The sequence below is a fragment of the Bos mutus genome, chromosome 16 (genome assembly GCF_027580195.1).
Source record: "Bos mutus isolate GX-2022 chromosome 16, NWIPB_WYAK_1.1, whole genome shotgun sequence".
NCBI lineage: Eukaryota > Metazoa > Chordata > Mammalia > Artiodactyla > Bovidae > Bos > Bos mutus.
Genome location: NC_091632.1, coordinates 6,474,629 through 6,496,396, shown reverse-complemented (window position 1 = coordinate 6,496,396; position 21,768 = coordinate 6,474,629). Strand labels below are relative to the sequence as shown.

The following is a 21,768-nucleotide window of genomic DNA, read 5'->3' as shown; positions in this document are numbered from 1 at the left end:
TGTCTGCCTGGCCGCCCCCTGAGGCTGCGTGTGTCCCACCCCGGGACAGAGGGGCCTCCCGCCCTGGGCTGCCTCCCTCCAGGGTGGGCCACAGACCTTCTCCTCCGTCAGACAGGAGCTCCCCAGGCACCAGGGCCATGTTCCCCACGGGGCTGGGGGCAACTGCCCTCTCTCCACATGCCCTCCTGGTCTCCCACACACACTCTGCCTGCTGAACCTTGTCACTCAGGCCAGGTGGTGCCAGACCAAGGGACCCTGAATGCCATCCCCAGGCAGCTCGGGGCCCACCAACCAACACGGGCCGCTGCCCCACTCACTCGAGTCCCATGGAGATGAGGGACACGGCCACCACCACCAGGTCCAGAATGTTGAAGTAGTTGCGGCAGAAGGAGCCCTTGTGCAGGAAGGCCCCGTAGGTGGTCATCTAGGGGGAGAGGCGGCATGCTGGGGCGGGGCGGGGCTTGGGACACGCCCCCTGGTTGGGGGCGGAGCCCGGGGACACGCCCCTGGTGGGTGGAGCCTGGGGACACTCCCCCCTGGTGGGAGTGGAGCCTGATGACACACGCCCCCTAGTGGGTGGAGCCTGGGGACACGCCCCTAATGGGGCACCTGGGGACACTCTAGGCACTGAGACACTCAGGGCACAGCCCCATCCTCAGCGCCCGATTCTGGGACCGCAGGGACCTCTCTTGGGCAGCGAGGCCATGGGAACCCAGGGTCTCCTTGTTATAGAAGCCCTGCCCTCTGCCCTACAGATACAATTCCCCTTCCTATCCTTCCTCCTCTTCCTCCTCCTTTCCCTCCTCCTCTTCCTCCTCCTCCCCCCTCCCCTTCCTCCTCCTCCCTCCTCCTCTTCCTCCTCCTCCCTCCTCCTCCTCCCTCCTCTTCGTCCTCCTCTTCCTCCCTGGAAAGTGTTCTAGTAGTGGTTGGGTCAGGCTCAACAGCCCGTCAAGAGTGAAGACCTTGCCTGGCGCCACCCCCCACCCCAAACATGCTGTATCCCAGCCCAGATGGTCCACTTTCTCCTCTCTGAGCACATCTCAAACATCTCTGTACAATGCATCAGTCACTGTTTCATCCTGGAGTGCCCTACTCTCTCTCTGATGAAGTCCTGTCCAATCTCAAGGCCTAAGTCTAACGTCACCACCTCCAAGAAGTCCTCCTGGACCCCAAGGAGCTACCATTTCCCTCTGATCAATTCCTTCAATAAACAGGCCCCTGAATGAAGGGATTGTCCTCCCTTCATACTGCAGCCGGCTCTGGGCCTGCTCCCCTTGCACGGCTCCCCTCTTCCCTCCGGGCCCCAGTCACAGATGGGAGACCTCTGCCCCCAGACCCCCCACCATGATGGTGTGACCCAGTGTGTCCGCTGTGAGAACAGGAGGGCAGCGGTGTGCTATGGATGCGGGGCATGAGGTGGGGGCCGTGAGAGGGCGGAGCTGCCAGAAACCCCGCCCAGGGCAACAGCCACTTCTCTGGGACCCTGGGGGAGCCCTTTCAGTCACTGGCAACAAAGGCCTGGGAACAGATCACTGCTCCCCGTCTGCACTTAGGCGAGCCGAGCCTGGACGGTGGAAGAAGGTGCCCAAAGCTTCACAAACACACAGGGCGCTCTGCTGAGAGGCGCATGGGCTGCCCACTGACCGTACCCCAGGCCTGCACCCACCTGCCTGCTCGCCCGCTCATGCCAGCTCTGAGCTGAGACCACCCGGTCCCCTGGGTCCTGAGAGTCTGTCTCTGTTGCTCTCCGCCGCCTTCCGGCTTGTCCCTCCTCCCTGCGACCCAGCCCCCGAGGGAGCACAGCCTGTGTAAGTGGGGGCCCCAGCCGGCCCGGGGTGTCATCTCATGGCCTTCACTCACCTTGAGGACAATCTCCACAGTGAAGACAGAGGTGAACCCGATGTCAAAATACCCGAGGATCTGGTGGCAGAGCAGGAGTCAGTGAGAGAAGGAGCAGAGCAGGGATGGCATCGTTACCTTCATCAGCATCAGCACCGTCACCACACCGCTGTCATCATCAAAACCACCCCCCACCCCCATCCCCCACACCATCCCCCCACCCCCCACCCCCCCACCCCCCACCACCCCATCCCCCAGCACCACCACCCCCTCCCACCACCACCGTCACCACCATCACACCGTCGTCACCATCAAGACCACCCGCACCCCATCACCACCATCCCCCCAACACCACCACCATCACCACACCACCATCACCATCAAGACCACCACCATCCCTACCATCATCACTGCTAAAACCCAGCACCCAGAGCCTGTCTAGGGCACATGCTGTGACCACACTGTCCAGAAGGAGTGAGTCGGGCAGCCTTGGCCCTCTGGGGACTTAAACTCTAAGCAACTGTGATGCCGGGGGCCTCATAGCGGATACAGCTGAACGGAGGGGGGCCTCAGGGTGAGTTGTGGGTGCCTGAGGCCTGGAGTGAGGGGCGCTGAGTTGGCTGCCATCACCTGGTTCCTCACAGACTCAGCCCGGAGGGGGTCCTCGGCGGCCAGGGCGGCACTGCTGAGCAGGATGAAGAGCAGGATGAAGTTAGTGAACCAGGTGGCATTGACAATGCGGTGGCACAGGACGCGGATCCTGTGGGCGAGCGAGGGGTCAGGAGGCTCTGAACGCGGCCTTCAGGCCTCAGCAGCCTCCGCCCTGGTCAGTGCAGAAGGTCCACCTGCATCCAGGTGGCCTCTGCGGGACTTGCCGGGCCCCGCCCCCGTTCTGTTGCTACGCAGCCCCATCCCATCCCTCAACAAGCCCTCCCCGAACACTCCACCCATCAAAACACGGAGCAGGCTGCTCTCCAGCCTCAGGCCCTGAGGCTGACCGCTGAAACTCCAGGAGAACTATGGTCTGTTATCTAAAGGTGTCAGACTGAAGCCCGTGAGAACTACAGCCCCACTCTGCTCTCAGAAAGGAACCAACGTATCTGGTCACACTTGGGTATAAGTAACGCGTGAGGCTTAAAATATATGTCTGCTGGGGATGCTGGCATTTTAAATGGAGCAAGAGATCTGAAGTTAAAGGAATGCCTTTCTCACAGTGTAACTGTAGGCCCAGAGAGTTGGGAGAAGGCGGTCTTCTCGGAGCAGGAAGCAGCCTTCTCTGAGACCCCACCATCACCCTGCCCCACCGCCGAGGAGCCACCCACTTGTTGGTGGGGCTGAAGATGAAGAAGGCACTGGCTTCTGGAATGGGCACCGCCTTCTCCTTCAGCTGCAGCTCAGCCAGCGGACGGGGCCGGGGGCTTATTGGGACCTCGGGCTCGTCTTCCTCGTCGTCCCCTGTGGGGAGGGCAGAGAGGCTGGGGTGTCTTTCCACGCTTCACTACTCCCTCGGCTCCTGTGCTCTGAACCAACCGTGAGCCCCCAGCAGCCAGGGAGTGACACGCAGCGTGGGGGGCCGGCAGGGTCCACCCGGGCACCTCCCTTCCCCACAGCACGCTGGCCTGAGAGCTGTCGGCCTTGGGACCTTCCAGAAGTGGGGCCAGGAGCAAGGTCCCAGAGTCTTGCTGCTGCAGCTCTTGTCTCGGGGCTGGATGTACCACCCTGGGGTGGCTCACAGGCTGGGGGCGCAAGGGGCCCTGCTCTGCAAGCGACCACAGTGCTGGGCCCGGCTCTGCCCCTGACTTGCCTGCCAGGCAGGCTCCCACCTCGTGCCATTGAGGGCAGGAGTCCCGTTGAGATAAATGGACTCTGAGCTTCTCTCTCCCGGAGTCGGGTTCCACAAACCCTCATTTGGGTGCGGGGAGGGGAACAGCCAGCATGAGGAGCCACCCCTGCACACCCCGCCCTCAGTCTCAGGACCCTCACCTGGGAAGTCGGCTGAGGGATAGGGGTCCTTCACCTCGTTGACGTTGGATTCAAACTCGTCGATCTTCAGCTGGAGGGAGGAACAGAGCAAGATGAAAGGCAGAGCTGTGGTCCCCACCGGCCGGAGGGCGTGCAGGTGTGAGCTCACCTGAGCCTCCCTGCAGCCTGGGGGTGCTGCTGTCACGGTCAGTCATTCCCATCTCACGAAGGGGAAGCCAGGCCCAGAAAGCCACCGGGACCCCCGCCTGTCTGAGCCTGAGCACCATACCCCCCGCTTAGTTCTCAGAAGACACAGGAGTCCCCAGGCCAGGACCCTCCCACCCCCTGCCCCTCTGAACTCTACTTCCTCAGCCCCCAGGCCGGGACAGAACGGCAGGGCTAGAAGCTGGTCTGCACTGCTCCGTGGAGCAGAGTATCAGATGGGGAACGGGCATGATACAGAGAAGTCTGCTTCCTCGGTTGGGGTGTGTGCGCCCTCAGCGCAAAGGCTTCCCTGCAGTGGAGCTGCCCTGACCTGGCTGGTGCCCAGGCAGACAGCCCCCTTCCCACAGCACCCATCCTAAGGCATGGGCGAAAGGGGGACTTTCAGAGGCCCCTCCCCGCAGCCCCTGAGAGCACCCAATGGGCTGACGGGCTCACCTTGGCGGTGGTGGGGATGCCTTCCCCCTTGGGTTTCTGCTCCAGCTTCTTGGCCACCGTCACCTTCTCCTCCTCTGACTTGTCCGGGAGACCCCTGAGTTGGAAAACCAAGCAAACCCAAAGTGGAGACCCCGCTCCTCCATGGGAGAGAACCTCCACCTTCTGGGGTCTGCTCAGCCTGAGGGCACCCTCCCCGACCCCACCCAGGGTTCGAGGCGGGGGCACTACATGAGGGCAGGAGCAGCACAGGCCAAGCGCGTCCTCCCCCAACGATGAGCGAGCAGCGCCGGCAGCCTCGGTGTCAGCCACCCCAGGGCCTGCCAGCTGGTGGGGGGCAGCCGTGGCGCCATCCGTGGTGGCACTGTCTGGGTTCGGTTTGGTCCAGGACGGCTCAGCTCTCCTGTGTGGGGTGCCCTCCCTCCGCCCCTCTCACAGGTCCCTCCTGCTGGGTCACCCACTCACTTGGACATCTTCCTGCGTCTCCGCTCTTCAGCCTTGGCCTTCTGGGCAGAAGTCAGGCTCTCGGCCTCTGCCAGGTTGTCCACAGCGATGGCCAGGAAGACGTTGAGCAGGATGTCTGAGGTGCCGCTAAGGAGCCGGGGTGCTGGGCTCGGCAGGACCTGCCTGCCCTGGTGCTCGGGCTTTCTGGGACTGACTCCTCCCCGCTGTCACCAGTCACCCTGAGGTCCCTTAACCTCCTGCTGGAAGGAACTGCCCTACTGCTGTCCCCACAAGGCACCTGCTGTGTCCCCTCCCCCGCCCTGGATCCTGGGCACTCCCCCCTTCCTGCAGAGGGCCTGGGCACCTGGACCCCCAGTCCCAGCCCCTCTCCCGGCCCTTCCCCACTCCGGGCTCTCTTCTGAGCCCTGCGCCCCAGGGGATACAGTTGCCACAAACAAACAGGATGATGAAGTAAATGCAGACAAGCACCCCGGGGTAGGATGGGCCGCCGTAGGCCATGATCCCGTTGTACATCACGGAGTTCCAGTCCTCTCCTGTCAGCACCTGGGGTGGGAGGGGAACAGAGGGATGTGAGAGTCTTCCCTGGGGACTACGTTGTCCAAGAGCCCCCTTCCAGCGTCGCCCCAAAACCGTCCACGGCTGGAGGGGACGGGGGGCGGGTCAGAGGAGGCGAGGCCCCGCCTGGCAGGGCAGGCAGCAAGCGGCTCTGGCCTACCTGGAAGACGCTGATGAGGGCCTGTGGGAAGCTGTCGAAGTTGCTACGCCGCACCTCGGTGTCCTCGAAGTCGTACCTGCCCCCGAAGAGCTGCATGCCCAGCAGGGCGAAGATGACGATGAACAGGAAGAGCAGCAGCAGCAGCGAGGCGATGGAGCGGATGGAGTTGAGCAGCGACGCCACCAGGTTGCTCAGCGACGTCCAGTACCTGGAGGACGGGACGGGCGCTGAGGTGGGGCGGCCGGTCAGGCTCGGGCTGCCTGGATCCAGAGCTCCCATCCCGGTTTGTCATTTCGTTCTCCTTAGTAGGGTGGCCGTTTGACTTCCGGGGCCACCACTAGACTCTGAACCCCACGGGGGTGAGGCCCACCCCCTCCCCTGCACCCAGGGCCCGCGACCACTCCACGCCCTCTTCTCGGCTATCCTTTCTCACCACCCCTTCTCCTCCTCCTGTTCCACTTTCCTTTCCTTCCTCCCTCTCCCAGTCTCTTCCCTTTCCTCTCTCTTTTCCATGCCCCTCAATCGGCCTGGTGAGAGGTAAGTAAACAGGAGAGATGGAGGTGGAAGGGGGAAGGGTCGAGGGGCGGGGCAGGGAGGAGGAGGGAGGGGCGGCGGGACCACGCCTCCTGATGGAAAGGGGGAGGGGAGGGGCGGGGCAGGCGGATAGGCGGGACCACGCCCCAGTTAGGAGGGTGGAGGGGCGGGACGGGGCAAGGCGGGAGGGGCGGGGCAGGCAGGAGGTGTGGGGGTGGTCGGAGGGGCGGGGCGGGGCAGGCGCGGGGCGGGAGGGACCACGCCCCTGATGGAAGGGTAGAGGGGCGGGGCAGGGAGGCAGGAGGGAGGGGCGGTGGGACCACGCTCCTGATGGAAAGGTGGAGGGGCGGGAAGCGGCAAGGTGGGAGGGGCAGGGCAAGGCGGTCGGGGCGACGCCCCTGCTTGGAGGGTGAAGGGGCGGGACGGGGCAAGGCGGGAGGGGTGGGGCAGGCGGGAGGGGCGGGGCGGTGGGAGGGGTGGGGCGGGGTGGTGGGAGGGGTGGGGCGGGGCAGGCGGGGGGCGGACGGGACCACGCCCCTGCTGGAAGGGTAGAGGGGCGGGGCAGGGAGGCAGGAGGGAGGAGCGGGGGAGGGGCGGGGCGCCGGGACCACGCCCCCGCTCACTTGGTGATCTTGAAGATCCGCAGCAGACGGATGCAGCGCAGCACCGAGATGCCCAGGGGCGACATGGCACCCGACTCCACCAGCAGGATCTCCAGGAGGCCGCTGCACACCACGAAGCAGTCGAAGCGGTTGAAGATGGACATGAAGTACTGGCGCAGGCCCAGCCCGTACATCTTCATCAGCATCTCCACGGTGAACAGGGCCAGCAGCACCCGGTTGGCCACGTCTGCAGGGCGGCCCGCGCAGCTCAGCGCCACTGCCCTGCGCATCCCGCCTGGGCCAGGCCCCCAGTGACCCTCCACTTCCAGCGACACAAGGGCCCCACACCCGGCACCCTCCCCGCGGCGTTTCCAGGACATCCTCCTCTCCCTGCCCTCCAGATCCAGTAAAACCTGGTGAATCCTCCCCACTGAAGGGACACAGCCTAGATTCTAACAAGGTAAACTGTACCGCGTTTGGCAGGCCCGCCCTCCTCACTCCAGCAATCAAGCCGCAGGCATTTTGACCCCATTTCCTTGACCTCCCAGAAACACAGCAACCAGGGGTCGCGAACCCATGTCCCCTGAAGGGGAAGGGCAGAGTCCTAAGCACTGGGCTGCCAGGGAAGTCCCCTCTTGCCTTTTAAAATGTTCGCTTCCCTTGCCTCCTGGACACCACACCCCCCTAGGATTCCTCCAGCTTCTCCTGTGCCCCTCTTCTCCTGTGCCCTCTTCTCCTGTGCCCTCTTCTCCTGTGCCCCTCTTCTCCTGTACCCTTCTTCTCCTGTGCCCCTCTACAGAGGCACCCCCACCCCCCCTGAGTGCTGCACTTGAGCTGAGCACGTGAGTGCACACCGTCCTCTGGGGGCCTGGTGATGCCTTCTAAGGCCAAGCTTCGATTATCATGCCTGATGGTGACTCTGGACCTTGACTTTTCAACCCAGACCTTCCACTGGCTCCCAGACCTAATCTGCGTCTGTCTCCTCAACGTCTCACTGGGATGTCTCAAAGGAACCTCAAACTCAACATGCCCAAGATTAAGCTGATGGGGACTGCCTGTCTTCTCCCATCCCAAAAAAATACTTGGTCACTGACTGTCTTCCCCATCTCAGCAAGTGGCACTGCCATTCACTTATCTGCATAGACCAGGGACCTCAAATTCATCTCTGACCCCTCTTGGTGGATAGTGTTCACATTTTGTCTACATTGGTTATTGACAACGCATTAACAATGCTTAACACACTTAAGGAGTTCTCAAGAATGTTGGCTGCAATGAGTGGATGGATGGATGGTTAGATGGATGGATGGATGTGTGGATGGGTGGATGGTTAGATGGATGGATGAACAGATGGACAGATGCATGGATTGATTGATGGATGAGTGGATAGACGAATAGATGGATGAATGCATACATGCATCTGATCTGTAACATTATTTCCTGTCTCCTCCCCACAGAAAAAGATAGTGTTCTAGCAGTTTTCCTTCTTTTATCTTTTTCATCATTTTAACCCGAGTGTCTTTCTCCCATCCAGCCTCCCCTCCTCTGTGATCCTCCCCTTACATTTCCCTCCATCGTTGCCCTCCCTATTTGACCTGACATCACTCATCAATATCTGTCTTCTTCTTTGGCTCAGGAAGCTCCTTGAAGGTGGGAGAGGTACCTTCCTTCTCTGTGTTCCCTGCATTCTTTCCTTGGCCTTACATAGAGCGTGTATGCTCTAAACACTTGGTGAGAGGCTGCTGTGTATGGAGTAGAACTTGAATGAACTTGGATGTGTGAAGCGCTCAGTCACTGCTCACCGGTCCATCCAATAGCTGTGTCTGTGATCCTTTGCCCAGGCACCTGGAAAGCACCTGGTGGGTCCCCAGTGTGCTGCTGTTATTAATATTTCCCCTGGTAATGCCACGAGGAAGAGAGGGCCACCACTAGAGTTCCTAGAAAATGATGTCAACGTCTAACTGACTTCACAGAACCTGAGGCACCATTGGCTTTGGCCGCCAGTCACGTGTCTCACCTTGCAGGTGGGTCAACCAGAGAGGCTGGTGGTGGTGCTCTGAGGCGATCGACAGTGTGTTGAGAGCGACGATCAGGATGACCAGCCAGTAGAAGACCCTGGACTTCACCACATCATGGCACTTCCAGCGGAAGACGCGGTTCCACTGCCTCCAGTGTCGGCTGAGAAGCAGGCATGGAGGGAGGGGAAAAGGTTGTGTTACCAGAGCCCCCACCTCCCCCGGGGCTGCCTTCAGACCGCTCTGGTCACACTTAGTCTGACCACCCACTCCCTCCTCCAGCTACACCAGAGGAGACAAGAATGTGAGCTGCAGAGACAGGTGGCAAATCTTGCCTCCTAGAGCAAATATCTTCACATTTCAGAGGAGAACAGCAGCGATGCTGACCTTGGGGGTCACTAGAGACAACACAGGCGCTGAGTTTAGCGCAGTGCCAGGCCCAGAGTAGGGCTCCATACGTTTCCATCTTAAGTAGAGCCACACTGGGATGCCCCGTTTCGCTGGTCATAAAGTCAGTTCTTTAGCAAATTGGTCATATTGGTGTTGGGGAGGGTTCACAGAAATGGCACCTCCATCTCTGGCACAGCCTTCGTGCAGCGTTTACCAGGGTTCAGCATCTCCATGCCCTCTGACCCAGCAAGTCTTTCTAGGAATCCACCGGGCAGAGACGTTCACTCTTACACACAACTGTTCCCTTCGGCACAGTTTGTACTGCCCCAAACTGGACAGATTAACTAGACTATGACATATTCATGCTGTGGAATAGTTTATGTTCAAAGATCTACTGCCAGAAGGTGTGTGTGAGCTGTCACACCTTGCAAAGCTGCAGAGGGACCTTAACTGCGTGTCACTAAGTAAAAAGAGCCTGCCTGAGATCGCACACTGTGACATTCTGGGAAAGGCAAGACTTTGGAGATAGTGAGCTCAGTGGTAGGTTGCCAGGGATGGGAGGTGGAGGTGTGAATAGGCAGAAGCAGAGGCTTTTTAGGGCAGCTACACTCCGCATGATATTATAATGGTGGGTGTGCATCATCAGACATAGGCTGAGCCCCAGCATAAACTGGACTCGGGGTGGTGATGCTGTCCACGCAGGTTCCTGAGTTGTGACAAATGGCCCATCTGGTGGAGGTGCTGATGGCAGGGGCCCCGGGCATGATCAAGGGGAGGGCAGGTGGGCAGTCTCTGCACCTTCTGCTCAGTTTTGCTGTGAATCTGAAACTGCTCTGAGAAAAGAAAGTCTTTTTTTAAAACAAGTTTTCGTGTGTATAAATTTGCCCTAAATAGATCATTCTAAATTTAGGATGTCAGCTTCCAGTTTATGGGTGGATCATATCATTTATCCAGCAAGCCCTCCTGTGTGTTGGGTCCTTTTGTTGGTTCCGAAGTGACCGTGGTTAACATGAGAAACCCTGTCATGTAAAAAACTCGTGTGTGTATGTGTGTGTGCGCACATGCGTGCATGTGTGTGTCAGAGAGATGAATGCGTAGAAGCAGCCTTGGAGGGATGCAAATCCGTTTCCATGGTTACCTCTTTGAAGGGCAGCAAGGACTCCATCTTTTCTTTGGTGCATTTCTCTATTGTTGGATCTCTCAAAGTCACAATTGTGTGTGAATTTGGAAGCAGCCAATCAAACAAACTCACGGTCCTCTTGAGACAAAGGCGCCAGGGCTCCAGCCCCCTGCCCCAGAGGCCTGCGACGCTGCGGCCTCCCCTGCTGGAGCAGAGGTTCCCAGGACTAATTACCCCACCGGCTCCCAGTGTCTCCCTCACGTGATGTGGAAATAGGTCATCTGCTCAATGCCCGCCTCCCGCACTCAGGGAACATGACCCAGAAGCCACCCACGGTGGGTGACTGGGGCTGGGGGGACCCGGAGCCGGGCAGACACTCACATGAACTGGATAACTTTGTTCAAGCCCGCGATTTCGTACAGGCTCTCCGTGTCGGAGCCGCCTTCATCCAGAGCCAGCTTCCCTGGGGACAGAGAGGCACGGGTGGCCAGGCTCCCCTCTGGGCTGGACGCACCAGGAAAGGGCACAGACCAGGGACACCTGGGATAGCGGCCCTGTGTGGGCCTGGACCCCTCCCTCTGCGCTGTCCTGATTCCCAGGAGCCAGAGAGCCTGCACTGTCGGGAGGGTGGTTCCTGGGGGCCGCGAGGTACTTTGGTAGTCAGTGCTCTGGACGGGCCCTGGGCCCACCTGGCCACCTCCACCTCCAGGCACCAGGCTTGCCCTCTAGGGGCCATGCTTCCTCATCTGCAAAGTGGGGCCCTCAGTCCTGCTCATCAAGCCCTGGGGCTGTGGGGGAGCAGGGCGTGGTGATGCCCTTATTGGGGGCCGGCGCGAGGGCAGCTTGGGACGGGGTGCTGACTGTTGCCCATGGCTCCCACCTTCTCTCAAGTCATCCACGTCCATGACCTCGCCCTGCGTGATCCAGCTCAGGTAGCCCCGGAGGTCCTCCTCCAGCTGCTGCTTCTCCCGCAGCTTCTGGAAGGTCCCCCTGGACTTGGCCTTCTCCCGCTCCTTGGTGAATTCCCTGCAGGGGGCCGGGGAGCAGGAGGAGGAGGAGGAACCAGTTGCAGGGATGGAGTTTCTTGGGTCACTGAGCCCCTTCTGAGGCTGGACATGCCCATCCTCCTGGTCTGGGTATCGCGGGGGTCTGGGGACCTTCCGGGGCCGAGGGCAGCACTCCCCCCAGCCCTGCCCTCCAGGATGCTTGGCGCACGTGGCCCCCCTCTATTGTTCCTTCTCATCCCATCTCATTCCTCCTGCCTCGTCTTGGGTGACCTTGGGCAGGGGTTAGTGGCATGACCATCCACTGCCTAACAGAACTGCCTGGACCCTCCCGAGACAGGCTGGGACCTGTGACCTTTTGCACACTGCTTGCACATGGACACACCTCTCCTCCAGCAACAAGATACAAAGCAACTACACGGGACTAAAAATACCTGCTGCATGTGCAGCTGGGGCAAACTCTGGACCAAAAGACACAAAGACAAAAAAAAAAACCGCCCCTGCTGCCATTTCTGGAGAGCCGGAGCAGCAGGTTACTGCACGTGCCCCGTATACTCAACACCACGAGGGCTGGGCACACCCCCTCGGCACCGCCTGCGGCCCAGCCCCTGGGCACACCGGGACGTTCATCCCACCCCAGGAACCAGCGAAGGAGGCTCTGGCTTGTTGCTGCCTCCTGCAGCTGGTGAGGAGCCCCAGTGAAGTCTGGCCTGACTTCCTGGTCTGGCCCTAGTCAGTGTACTGCCTGGGGAAGGCCGAGAGCTGCCTCGAATCACTGGTTTTCCCTGCAGCCCTGGCCCTGTAGGCCGCCTGACGGATTTAGTTCTGCTTACAGACCTAAGGCTTCAGGGGCGGGGTGGGGGCTCCTGGGCCTCGAAGAAACCAGGGTGCAGCAGTGGGATGGAGGACTCCAGGGGCGGGGAAGGCTCCGGGCAGGGCGGGGGGCAGCCAGCCTGAGGGGCAGGGGCAGCCAGCCTGAGGGTACCAGGCTGCAGCAGCCAGATGGGGGACCCGAGGGTCGGGGAAGGCTCCGGGCAGGGCGGGGGCAGCCAGCCTGAGGGTCTGCTCACACCACCTGCACCCTCACACTGCCGGGCAGGGTCCAAGAGGGGTTCTTGGCCACCTTGTGTCCCGGTCCGTTCAGGGCTCCTGTGAAAGCTGTGGGTCCCTCCTCAGAACCATGGGGAAAATGCTCCATTTCGGGCAGTGTTGTAAAGTGTTTCATTTGGAAACCAGAGCCTGACGACGGAACCAGTGGTATGAAAATGTAGTTGTTGAGACATAAAGAAATGATGTTGAAATTACATATAAGACTCCAGGAGTTGGTGAAAGGCAGGGAAGCCTGGCCTGCTGCAGTCTGTGGGGTCACAAAGAGTTGGACGTGACTTAGCAGCTGAACAAATGCTTCTTTAGTAATTCATGAACTGCAATATCTAGCCTCAGTTCTAAAAACCATCATAATTTCAAGGTAGTGATACTTGCAACACTGGGATCTGACAAGTGCTTCCTACTGGGATGAGTCACGGCGGCGCTGTGACCACTTCATGACCACGAGCATGCAGTGCCCGTGGTGTGCCGGCCTCTGCTCTAAGTCTGTTATAGGGATGGACCCGTGCGTTCTCCCAGCCAGCCTGTGAAGCAGGCCCTGATGTTATTCCTCTGTGACAGAGGTGACCCCTGAAGCACAGAGGGGTTAAGGAATTAGCAAAGGTCACACAGCCAGCAAGCAGCAGCACAAGGGTTTAAACCGGGGCCTCCTGCCCCAGTCTGCGCACTCAGCCCGGAGGCCATTCTTGGAGCTGAGCCTCAGACCTTGCACCTCCAGGGGCTGCAGGCCGGGATCTTGGGGGCTTCACGCAGAGGGGCCGAAGGAAGCGAGGATGGAAGAAGGCTCAAGGAGGAGGGAGGGGGTGGAGAAAGGGGAGCTCTCCCTGCATCTTCGCTCTTCCTTGCTAGTGGGGAGCCTGCTCCCGGCTAAGGGGACCCGGGGAGGAATGGGCATTCTAAGTCACACCCCCTGCCCTCTTCCCTCTCTCCCTCCCCGCCCCTCCTTCTCCCCCTCCACTCCCCACCTCCAGCTGCCTCTGGGTCACACCCCCTGCCCTCTTCCCTCTCTCCCTCCCCGCCCCTCCTTCTCCCCCTCCACTCCCCCGAAGCTGCCTCTGGCCCCTCACCCGCTCAGGACGCCCAGCACCAGGTTGAGGATGAAGAAGGAGCCCAGCAGGATGAGGGTGACAAAGTAGATCCAGGGCCACTCGTTCCCGATGGCATCATTCACCTGGTCCAGACACGGGTGTGAGTCCCCGGTGTGCGGGTCCAGGCCCTCTGAAAGCTTGCCCATTCGCGGCACCTGGCCACCCAGGTCCAGCCTGAGGATGCAGCACTGGGGCCTGGCTGATGGCTACCTGGCTGGTGGGACAGAGCCCTGCCTCCCTCCAACCACCTGGCTCCCTGCCTGGACCCCGTCCTGCAGGCCGCCTCCAGCCTCCTTTCCAGCCAAGATTTCTCCGAGTAGAAACACTCCAAGCCTCAGCCTGCACTCGGCCGGCTCCTTCAGGAACCACCTGTGGCTGCGATGAGTCCCCGGCATCTCTGAGCCCTGTCCCAGTGCCTCCTGGACTGACAATGTGAGCTCGCCCCTCATAGGCTGGTCACAGGCGAAACAACATGTGTGACAATCCTCTGAAACGTTTCATAACTGGTTCCCATGATCTGAGCTCACGAGAGCCAGTCACACGAGTGCTTTACGTATGCAAAGCATTTGACAGCTCTACCACTGTCCCCCATAGGCAGCGTCACCCCGTGGCCAGGCTCCGGGGTTGGATCTGGGGGGTTAGAGGTCAGTCTTGGCCGTGTCGCTCACTAGCCACCAGAGGCCAAGTCACCGAACCTCTCTGAGCCTCAGTTTCCTTGTCCAGAAAACGGGATCATGCCTTCCATTGCTGGAGGATCAAATAGCTCTGAGTAACACCAAATAAAGAACCTTCTCAACAGGAGGACCACACGCTGGGTGTGTGTTGGCACTGTGGGGACCCAGTTAACAGACTCACTAACCATCTAACTACCCGATTGTGGAGCCGGTATTTTTATTCTACAGACGAGGGATCTGATATCCAATCACCTTTTTATGGGAGAGCAGCCTTGCCCAGCAGTGAGGAGAGAGACTCGCAGGGCCCTTCCTCCCTCAGGAAATCTGAGATTCCTGGCCATGAGGGGCGAGTCACTTACAGCCAGGCTTGGGGACAAGGCAGGAGCTGAGACAGAAGCCACCAAGCTCCTGGTTTCCACCCTCACTGCTCCTGGGGCTGCGGACACAGGTGGTACCCCAACCCTCCCACTGGGATGCTGGAGGGGAGGGGAGCAGCGGGCCCTCCAGGGGCCAGGACTGGCAGGCCCACCAACGGCCGAGCCCACGGGTGAGGGGACAGCCGGCGGGCCCGGGCCCAGACCCACCCAGTAGAGGACGTCGGTCCAGCCCTCCATGGTGATGCACTGGTACACGGTGAGCATGGAGAAGCCGAAGTTGTCGAAGTGGGTGATGCCGTGGTTGGGGCCGGGCCACCCGCCACGGCACTCGCTGCCGCTGATGGTGCAGGGGCGGCCGGAGCCCGTCCGGGCGCAGGGGGACGGCTTCTCATTCTCCACCGTGGCCACGATGTCTGAGGGCGGGCGGCGAGAGCAGTGAGCCCCAGGCGGGAACGGGAGGGGGCGTCTCAACAAGACTGGGAAGGAGGACAGCCCAGCGGGAGCGTGCGGTGCAGACCGCAGGGAGGCTCCAGGGCGTGGGTAAGGATCCAGACATGGATCCACGGATATGGGTAGGCACAGCGGCGCCTGCGGGCAGCAGCTCCGGGCAGACCTCCCTGGAGGCGAGGCTTCTAGAGACCCGAGGCTGCGAGGCACGCCGTGGATCACTTTGCAGAAGGAGGCGGCAGGGGTGGAGGTGTGGGCGGGGCCTCCCGCCTGGACTCGAGAGAGCTCCGTCTGGGACGCTGAGACAGAGCCCGCCCCCGCCCTGAGGCCCAGCCCCCCAGCGCACCCGTGCCGATGAAGTAGCAGGTCTTGTGCATCTTGCCCTTGAAGAGCTCGAGGCCGATGATGGCGTAGATGACGACCATGAAGAGCACCAGCAGGGCGATGTGGAAGAGCGGCAGCATGGCCTTGAAGATGGAGTTGAGGACCACCTGCAGGCCTGCGGGGCGGGGTGGGGGGCGGAGACTCAGCCTCCCTCTCGCTTTCCAGGCCCTCCCCGGGACACCAAGCCCAAAGGGGCCCAGAACGGGGGCAGGGAGCAGGCCGAGGGAGGGGCAGGGCTGCGCCACCCACTGGGCACCCCGGACACCAGCCGGAGCGGGCGGAGCACGCGGAAGGCCCGCAGTGCCTTGACGTCCAGGCCCGCGCCTTTGCTGCTCATCGGGGCCGTGTTGCTCTGGATGAGGTTGACCTGCTCCAGGATCACGGTGAAGACCCTGCGGCGACAAAAGAGGGAGACGGGGCCCGCGGTCAGCTAGGCCTCTGCCCGGGGTCGGGGCCCTTGTCCCGTCCGGGGACCTGTAGGGAGGCGGGGCGGGCAGATATGGGGCCCCACACCGGGGGCTGCTCTGGTGATGTCTGTCTGTCCGGGGAATTTTAGAAAAGACACCGCAGCCATGTTCAGGCTCAGTGAGAGGAACACTGGGCCCATCGGTGATGTCCACTCTGGCCCTTAAGGTGCGGGTGGAACTGCTGGTGTCACAGCATCTGTGTCAGGCCTGGGGGCTGAGCGCACCCTGGGGTGGGTGGGCGGTTCCAGCTGCCCACACCTAGGGGATGCGGAGGAGAAAGCCCAGGGCTGGCTCTCCTGCGGGCATTCCTCCTGCTGCCTGGCTGACAAAGCTCCGGACCCTCCTTCCTGCTCTCAGGTCACTCTGAGGTCCGTCTCAAGCCCTTCTGTATCCTGTTGACAGCTGCCCCTGGACCACACCACACGGGAGCATGGCCTCCAGCCAGGAGTCCGTCCAGGGCAGAGGCTGACTCATAGAATCCCCCTCCTCTCCGTGTTCTGCCCAGAGCAGTATTGTACAATTGCTAAGTAAGCACCATGGTTTTTACTGACTTGAAGGGCAGCTTAGTGGTTAAGACAGCAGCCTCTGGAGTAAGTTCTATGTTTGGTTCAGTCGCTCAGTCGTGTCTGACTGTTTGTGACCCCACGGACGGCAGCACACCAGGCTCCCTGTCCTTCACTATCCCCTGGAGCCTACTCAGACTCATGTCCATCGAGTCAGTGATGCCGTCCCACCATCTCATCCTCTGACGAACTCTTTTCCTTCTACCCTTGGTCTTTCCCCGCATCAGGGACTTTTCCAGTGAGTTGTTTGTTGGCATCAGATGACCAAAATGCTGGAGCTTCAGCTTCAGCATCAGTCCTTCCAGTGAATATTCAGGGTTGATCTCCTTTAAGATTGACTGGTTTGATCTCCTTGCTGCCCAAGCAAGACCTTCAGGAGTCTTCTCCAACACCACTGTTGAAAGGCATCAATTCTTTGGTGTTCTGCCTTCTTTACGGTCCAGCTCTCACAACAGTACGTGCCCAGTGGGAAGCCCTGTTATAGTTAGGTGGTGGCTCTACATCTTATGTCATGGGCTTAGCCATGCCCCCCCACCCCACTCCCAGTTCATATGCTGAAACCCTAACTCTTGGGATCTCAGAATATGATGCTACATCTTATGTCATGGGCTTAGCCATGCCCCCCCACCCCACTCCAAGTTCATATGCTGAAACCCTAACTCCTGGGATCTCAGAATATGACTGTATTTGAAGACAGGACTGTAAAGAAGCAACTCAAGTGAAAAGGAGGCTGTTAGGGTGGGCTCTAACTGTCTGACTGGTGCCCTTAGTACAAGAGGAAACGTGGGCACATGCCACCTGGGCATGCACCACAGGGGTGTGTGTGGATAGAGGAAGGACCACGTGCGGATACAGCAAGAAGGTGGCCATCGGCAAGCCAGGAAGGGAGGCCTCAGGAGAAACCTGGCACCATCTTGACCTTGGACTTCCAGCCTCCAGAACAGTCAGAACATAAATTTTGGGGTATCGGCCCCCGGTCTGTGGCATCGTGTCATGGCGGCCCAAGCAGACCCGTGTGCCTCCTGCGTACTCAGTCACTTCAGTCGTGTCTGACCCTTTGTGACCCCACGGACTGTGCACCAGGAGTGCACGAGGCTCCTCTGTCCATGAGATTCTCCAGCAAGAATACTGGAGCAGCTTGTCACGTCCTCCTCCTCCAGGGGATCTTCCCGACCCAGGGACCGAACGTGCGTCTCGTGTCTCCTGCATTGGTAGGCGGGTTCTTTACCACCAGCGCCACTTGGGATGCCCAAGCAGACTCCTACAGGTTACCAAATGTCCGTTCTCGTGAACTCCAGTGACACGTGCTCCACACCGGTCCGTGGAGAGATGGTACCGAAGGCTGAGAAATTTATGAACATCCAGAAACTGCTGGGCCCTTAAAGCAGGCACACGTTTCCAGCCGTGTGTGCAGAGAGCAAGCAGGCTGGCGGTGCCTGGCTGGGGAGGGTGTGACTTGCTGGCGCCCCCGCTGCCCCACCCCACTCACCGCTGCACCCGCCTCTGGGTCCTGGGGTCCCCGCCCGGCTCAGCCCCGCACCCCAGCCTCACTCACCCCAGGAAGACGATGATGAAATCCAGCACGTTCCAGCCGCTGCGCAGGTAGGCATCCTGGTGGAACAGGAAGCCGTAGGCAATGATCTTCATGGCGGCCTCGATGGAGAAGACGATGAGGAAGAAGTATTCCAGCTTCTCCTGCGGGGTGAGGGTGTCACACCAGGCTCAGCCGCCTCGGGACTCCTGCGCCTGCTACCCTACCACCTGGGTCCCTCCCTCCTGCAGGGCCCCTCCCCAGGGGGCCGCCCCAGGCACTGGGCGGCCTCTGACATCCTCTGTTCCTCCTCCCACTCTGTCTTCTGAGTGTATCCCCAGCTGAAAAAGCCACACATGCTTCTATCTGGTTCCTTTCCTGCCTCACTCACTAAGATATAAACTATGGGGAGGCGGGGGAGGCAGGGGAGGCGCTGGTTTTTGCTCTTTTATTTTTGGCCACGCTGCCCTGTGGAATCTTGGCTCAAGGACCAGACACCAAGATGACGACCCTCGCAGTGCAAGCGCAGAGTCAACCACCAGACCACCAGGAAAGTTCCTCTTTTTTCAAAAAATGACTCTACACCTCCAGGCTAGAATGGGACGAATGGATGAATAGTCGGGACAGCCCCCGGATGAAGGCCCCAGGTGGCTCCTGTGTGGGCATCTTCTCCCTCATCCCAAGGACTCAAGGGAGCAGGGTTGGGGAGCACTCAACTAGGGTTCCGGAGGGGCCCTCCGGGCGGTCAGAGTCTTCCCTTTCGTCCACTTCCTGTGATCCCTCCGCCCATCCCACGTGCCCACATCCAAAGCCGACAGGCACCACCTGGGAGCCCAAGCGCCGTCATGCAGGGTGGGGGCATTGCAAGCTCACTGCTGTGGAGGGGGCCCCGCAGTTCAGGGGCTAGGCTAAGGCTCCTGGCTCAGCCCCCACCGCCCAGCCCCCGACTGAAGGGGGGCTCCTCCAGGCCTCCCCAGACCCCGCCCCACCCCCACGCTGCCCCAGTCACCCCTCCCTGTCCCCGGTCCAGGAGGCAGCTATTTCCAAAGTAGCAGCTCACCCTGTCAGGGCTCCAGGCTGACCCCACTGTCTTCTGAGCCAGGCTTCAGAGCTCTGTGCCCGCCCCCGCCCCACGCCCCCCACAGGCTCGACCCCTGGACAGCCCTGCACGACCAGCCGCAGGAGCACAGAGAGCACCCTCCGGAGCCGACCCCCAGGGAGGCCTGAGCCCCACCGCCTACACCTGTGTCCCCACGGTCACCCGCCCCTCCAGGTCAGCACCGTTGCTACGTCAGAGCCCCCAGCTGGCGACCCAGACAGGGATTCACTTTACTTCCAAGAGGGTAGGCTTGGGAGGCAAGGTCCCCAACAGCTCGTTCACACAGATCCGGTCTCAGACACCTCCCCATTTAGTATTTAGAGAATTTTCCTAAAAGCACGGTTTCCCCTTCTATCCAGAGGGGGAAACTGAGGCACATATGGGCTAAGCCTGCTTTCCTTAATGGGCCCCTTATTTCTTCCACCAGCTTGTAAGCCCAAAGCTTTCTCCTTCCAGAAAACCGCACTGTAGGACTGGAATGCAAGGCTGCACCATCCTACTGAAGGGCTTGTGTGGGGCCTGTGCTTGAGCTAAGTAAGGCAGCCGGGAACTGGGGCCATCGCCCTGGGTCACTGTCCAGGGGCCGTCCCACGGCTCCCTGTGAGGGTGGGGGTGGCACCACAGAGCTGAGGGGGATGGGGCTCCCGTCCCTTGCAGGGCAGGCCGCTGGGAGTCCAGCAGCCTGAAGGGGCAGAAGGAGCAGTGAGTGAAGTCAAGTCAGCGTTTAAACGCTCCAGCGGCTGCTGCCCCAGGGGCAGAAGTGGGCTTAGCGGAGGGAAAACAGGGCCCAGAATAGCTGCAGAGCTCACAGGCCAGGCAGCCGGCCACACACTGGGGCGGCGGAGGGGGGAGGGGGGCGCCTGCACCTGCCCCTGCCCATCCTGCTTCCGCTTGGCCACCAGGGAGCTTGTCGAGGCCACAGGTCACTCAGGGTCCTCGGCTGTTAGCTCCGGCGCGACCCTGAAGCGTGTGGAGTTACCGAACTCTGCGTGGGCACCCTGTGTACACGTGCATCCCGCCGAGGCAGGGGACTGGACCCCTTCCTTGGCCACAGGAACGGGGTCACGTGGAGTCACCGCAGCCCCCGGCCCTGGCTCTCTCCCCGCTGCTCGCTAAGCACCGCCCTGGAGGCCCGTCTGAAGGCCCGGTGGCCAGCCTTCCCGGAGCTCTCTGGCGGCCTGCTCCCCCCGCGCCTCCTTCCCTTCGGCCGTGCCTGCGTCCCCCTGCATAGCCCTGCTGGTTGTCACAGAGCCGTGGCCCGTGGTCGTGTCCAGGGGTGGCCAGGGCTGGGCTCCGTGTGTTCTGCCTCTGACCTGAATGCCCCTCCCCAGATCCCGCTCCTCCACACGGTCCAGCTCAGCCGATGGCACCAACGTGCTGAGTGGGACTCCCACCTGGCTCCTTCTGGATGCCTCCCACTGCTCTGCCCTGGGCCCCAGTACCCACCATGTCCAAACCTTTCTGCACCCTAACGTTTTCTGATCCACCTGCCCCCAAACTCACACAACCTGTGCCCCCATGCCTCCCAGGCCCATATACACCCGGACACCCCCCATGTGACATCCAGGCCCCTGGATCTCCCGCCGCCCCGCCCCTCTGCCTGCGTCCCCGGGCCCCTCAGCCCAGCAGACCTCACACCCACCAACAGCCCTCAGCTCCCGGGGCGAGCTCTTCCCGTGTGTCCCGCCATCCCCGCAAACACGGGGCCGCTCTTCACCACCCCTCCCCCAGCTGCAGCCCCGAGACCACACGAGAGGTCCTGAAGCTTGGGGCTGCCCGTGGTTTCTCTGCCGCCAGACAGAAGAGGCAGTGGTCCCCATCAGCAATAGGATTGGGGAACGGGCAAAGGTCACCTTAGGCGGCGTCCCTGAGTCTCTGCTGGTGGGGGGTAAGGGGAGCTTTCATGGCGGGACTCCACCCCCACCCCCACGCCAGGTTCAGGCTCCCCCGAAACCCCGCTGAAGGCGCCGGCCTCAGGGCTTCTGCCCTTGCTGTTGCCCTCCCGGGACTGTCCTTCCGAGAGAGCCCCACGACGGCACCCTTCTCTCTCTGGGACCCCAGCTCCAGCGTTATCACTAGGGCCCAGGACCCCTCCTTCCCTCCCCCTGCTGTCTTCATCCCAAACTTGGGGTGTTTGTCAGCAGCCAACCCCGCTTGCCACGCCCTGTCTCGTCCCTCCTGACTGTCCGCCCGCCTCACTGTATAGCCCGGAGCCGCTGCCTCGTCCCCTGCGTCCGGCACCGGCGGCCGCATGGGTGTCTGTGGGCATGGGTCCCCATCTGCGGTGGGCACCATGCAGGCTCCAGAAGTGGCCTTTGGGAACCGTCAGAGCAACACGCACAACCCCCAGGCATGCAGGCGGGTCACAGGCCAAGGCAGGCTCGCGGAAGCCATGCGGCGAGCCCCAGGGCCAGCCCGCACAGCTGGGCACCGACGAGGTCCACAGGGGAGAAGCACCCGTCAGACCATGGAGGACAGGACGCGCCAGCCACAGACAGCTCTGGTCTCACAGGTCATCCGCAAAGCTCCATGCCGGAGCACGTGGGACCGCCTGGCACACAGTAGGGCCTCAAGGAACATTTGCTGAATGAATACAGAGCAGAAAATCCCATCTCTGATGCCACACGCCTTTGCGGCCTTGCCATCTCCGTTTCTGACAGGGGACGCTGGACCCCAGGGTCTGACACCCACGCAGGGAGACAGTGCCCACCCCAGAGCCCTGGCACTGCCC

The 21,768-nt window shown here is 61.1% G+C and overlaps 1 protein-coding gene across 1 annotated transcript in view; it reads right to left on the bottom strand.

The window, feature by feature from the left end:
- Positions 1 to 21,768, bottom strand: part of CACNA1S (calcium voltage-gated channel subunit alpha1 S) — a 56,697-nt gene that overhangs the window by 23,783 nt on the left and 11,146 nt on the right. Inside the window, exons 3-20 of the mRNA XM_070384657.1 lie at positions 17,963 to 18,102; positions 15,627 to 15,769; positions 15,340 to 15,492; positions 14,754 to 14,959; positions 13,475 to 13,578; positions 11,177 to 11,322; positions 10,678 to 10,759; positions 8,789 to 8,949; positions 6,796 to 7,021; positions 5,639 to 5,846; positions 5,346 to 5,466; positions 4,924 to 5,038; positions 4,462 to 4,555; positions 3,823 to 3,892; positions 3,162 to 3,294; positions 2,470 to 2,599; positions 1,861 to 1,920; positions 318 to 424 (exon numbers count right to left, since the gene is read on the bottom strand). Coding sequence (XP_070240758.1) covers positions 318 to 424; positions 1,861 to 1,920; positions 2,470 to 2,599; positions 3,162 to 3,294; positions 3,823 to 3,892; positions 4,462 to 4,555; positions 4,924 to 5,038; positions 5,346 to 5,466; positions 5,639 to 5,846; positions 6,796 to 7,021; positions 8,789 to 8,949; positions 10,678 to 10,759; positions 11,177 to 11,322; positions 13,475 to 13,578; positions 14,754 to 14,959; positions 15,340 to 15,492; positions 15,627 to 15,769; positions 17,963 to 18,102 — 2,399 coding nt within the window. The remainder of the gene's footprint in view (positions 1 to 317; positions 425 to 1,860; positions 1,921 to 2,469; positions 2,600 to 3,161; positions 3,295 to 3,822; positions 3,893 to 4,461; positions 4,556 to 4,923; positions 5,039 to 5,345; positions 5,467 to 5,638; positions 5,847 to 6,795; positions 7,022 to 8,788; positions 8,950 to 10,677; positions 10,760 to 11,176; positions 11,323 to 13,474; positions 13,579 to 14,753; positions 14,960 to 15,339; positions 15,493 to 15,626; positions 15,770 to 17,962; positions 18,103 to 21,768) is intronic.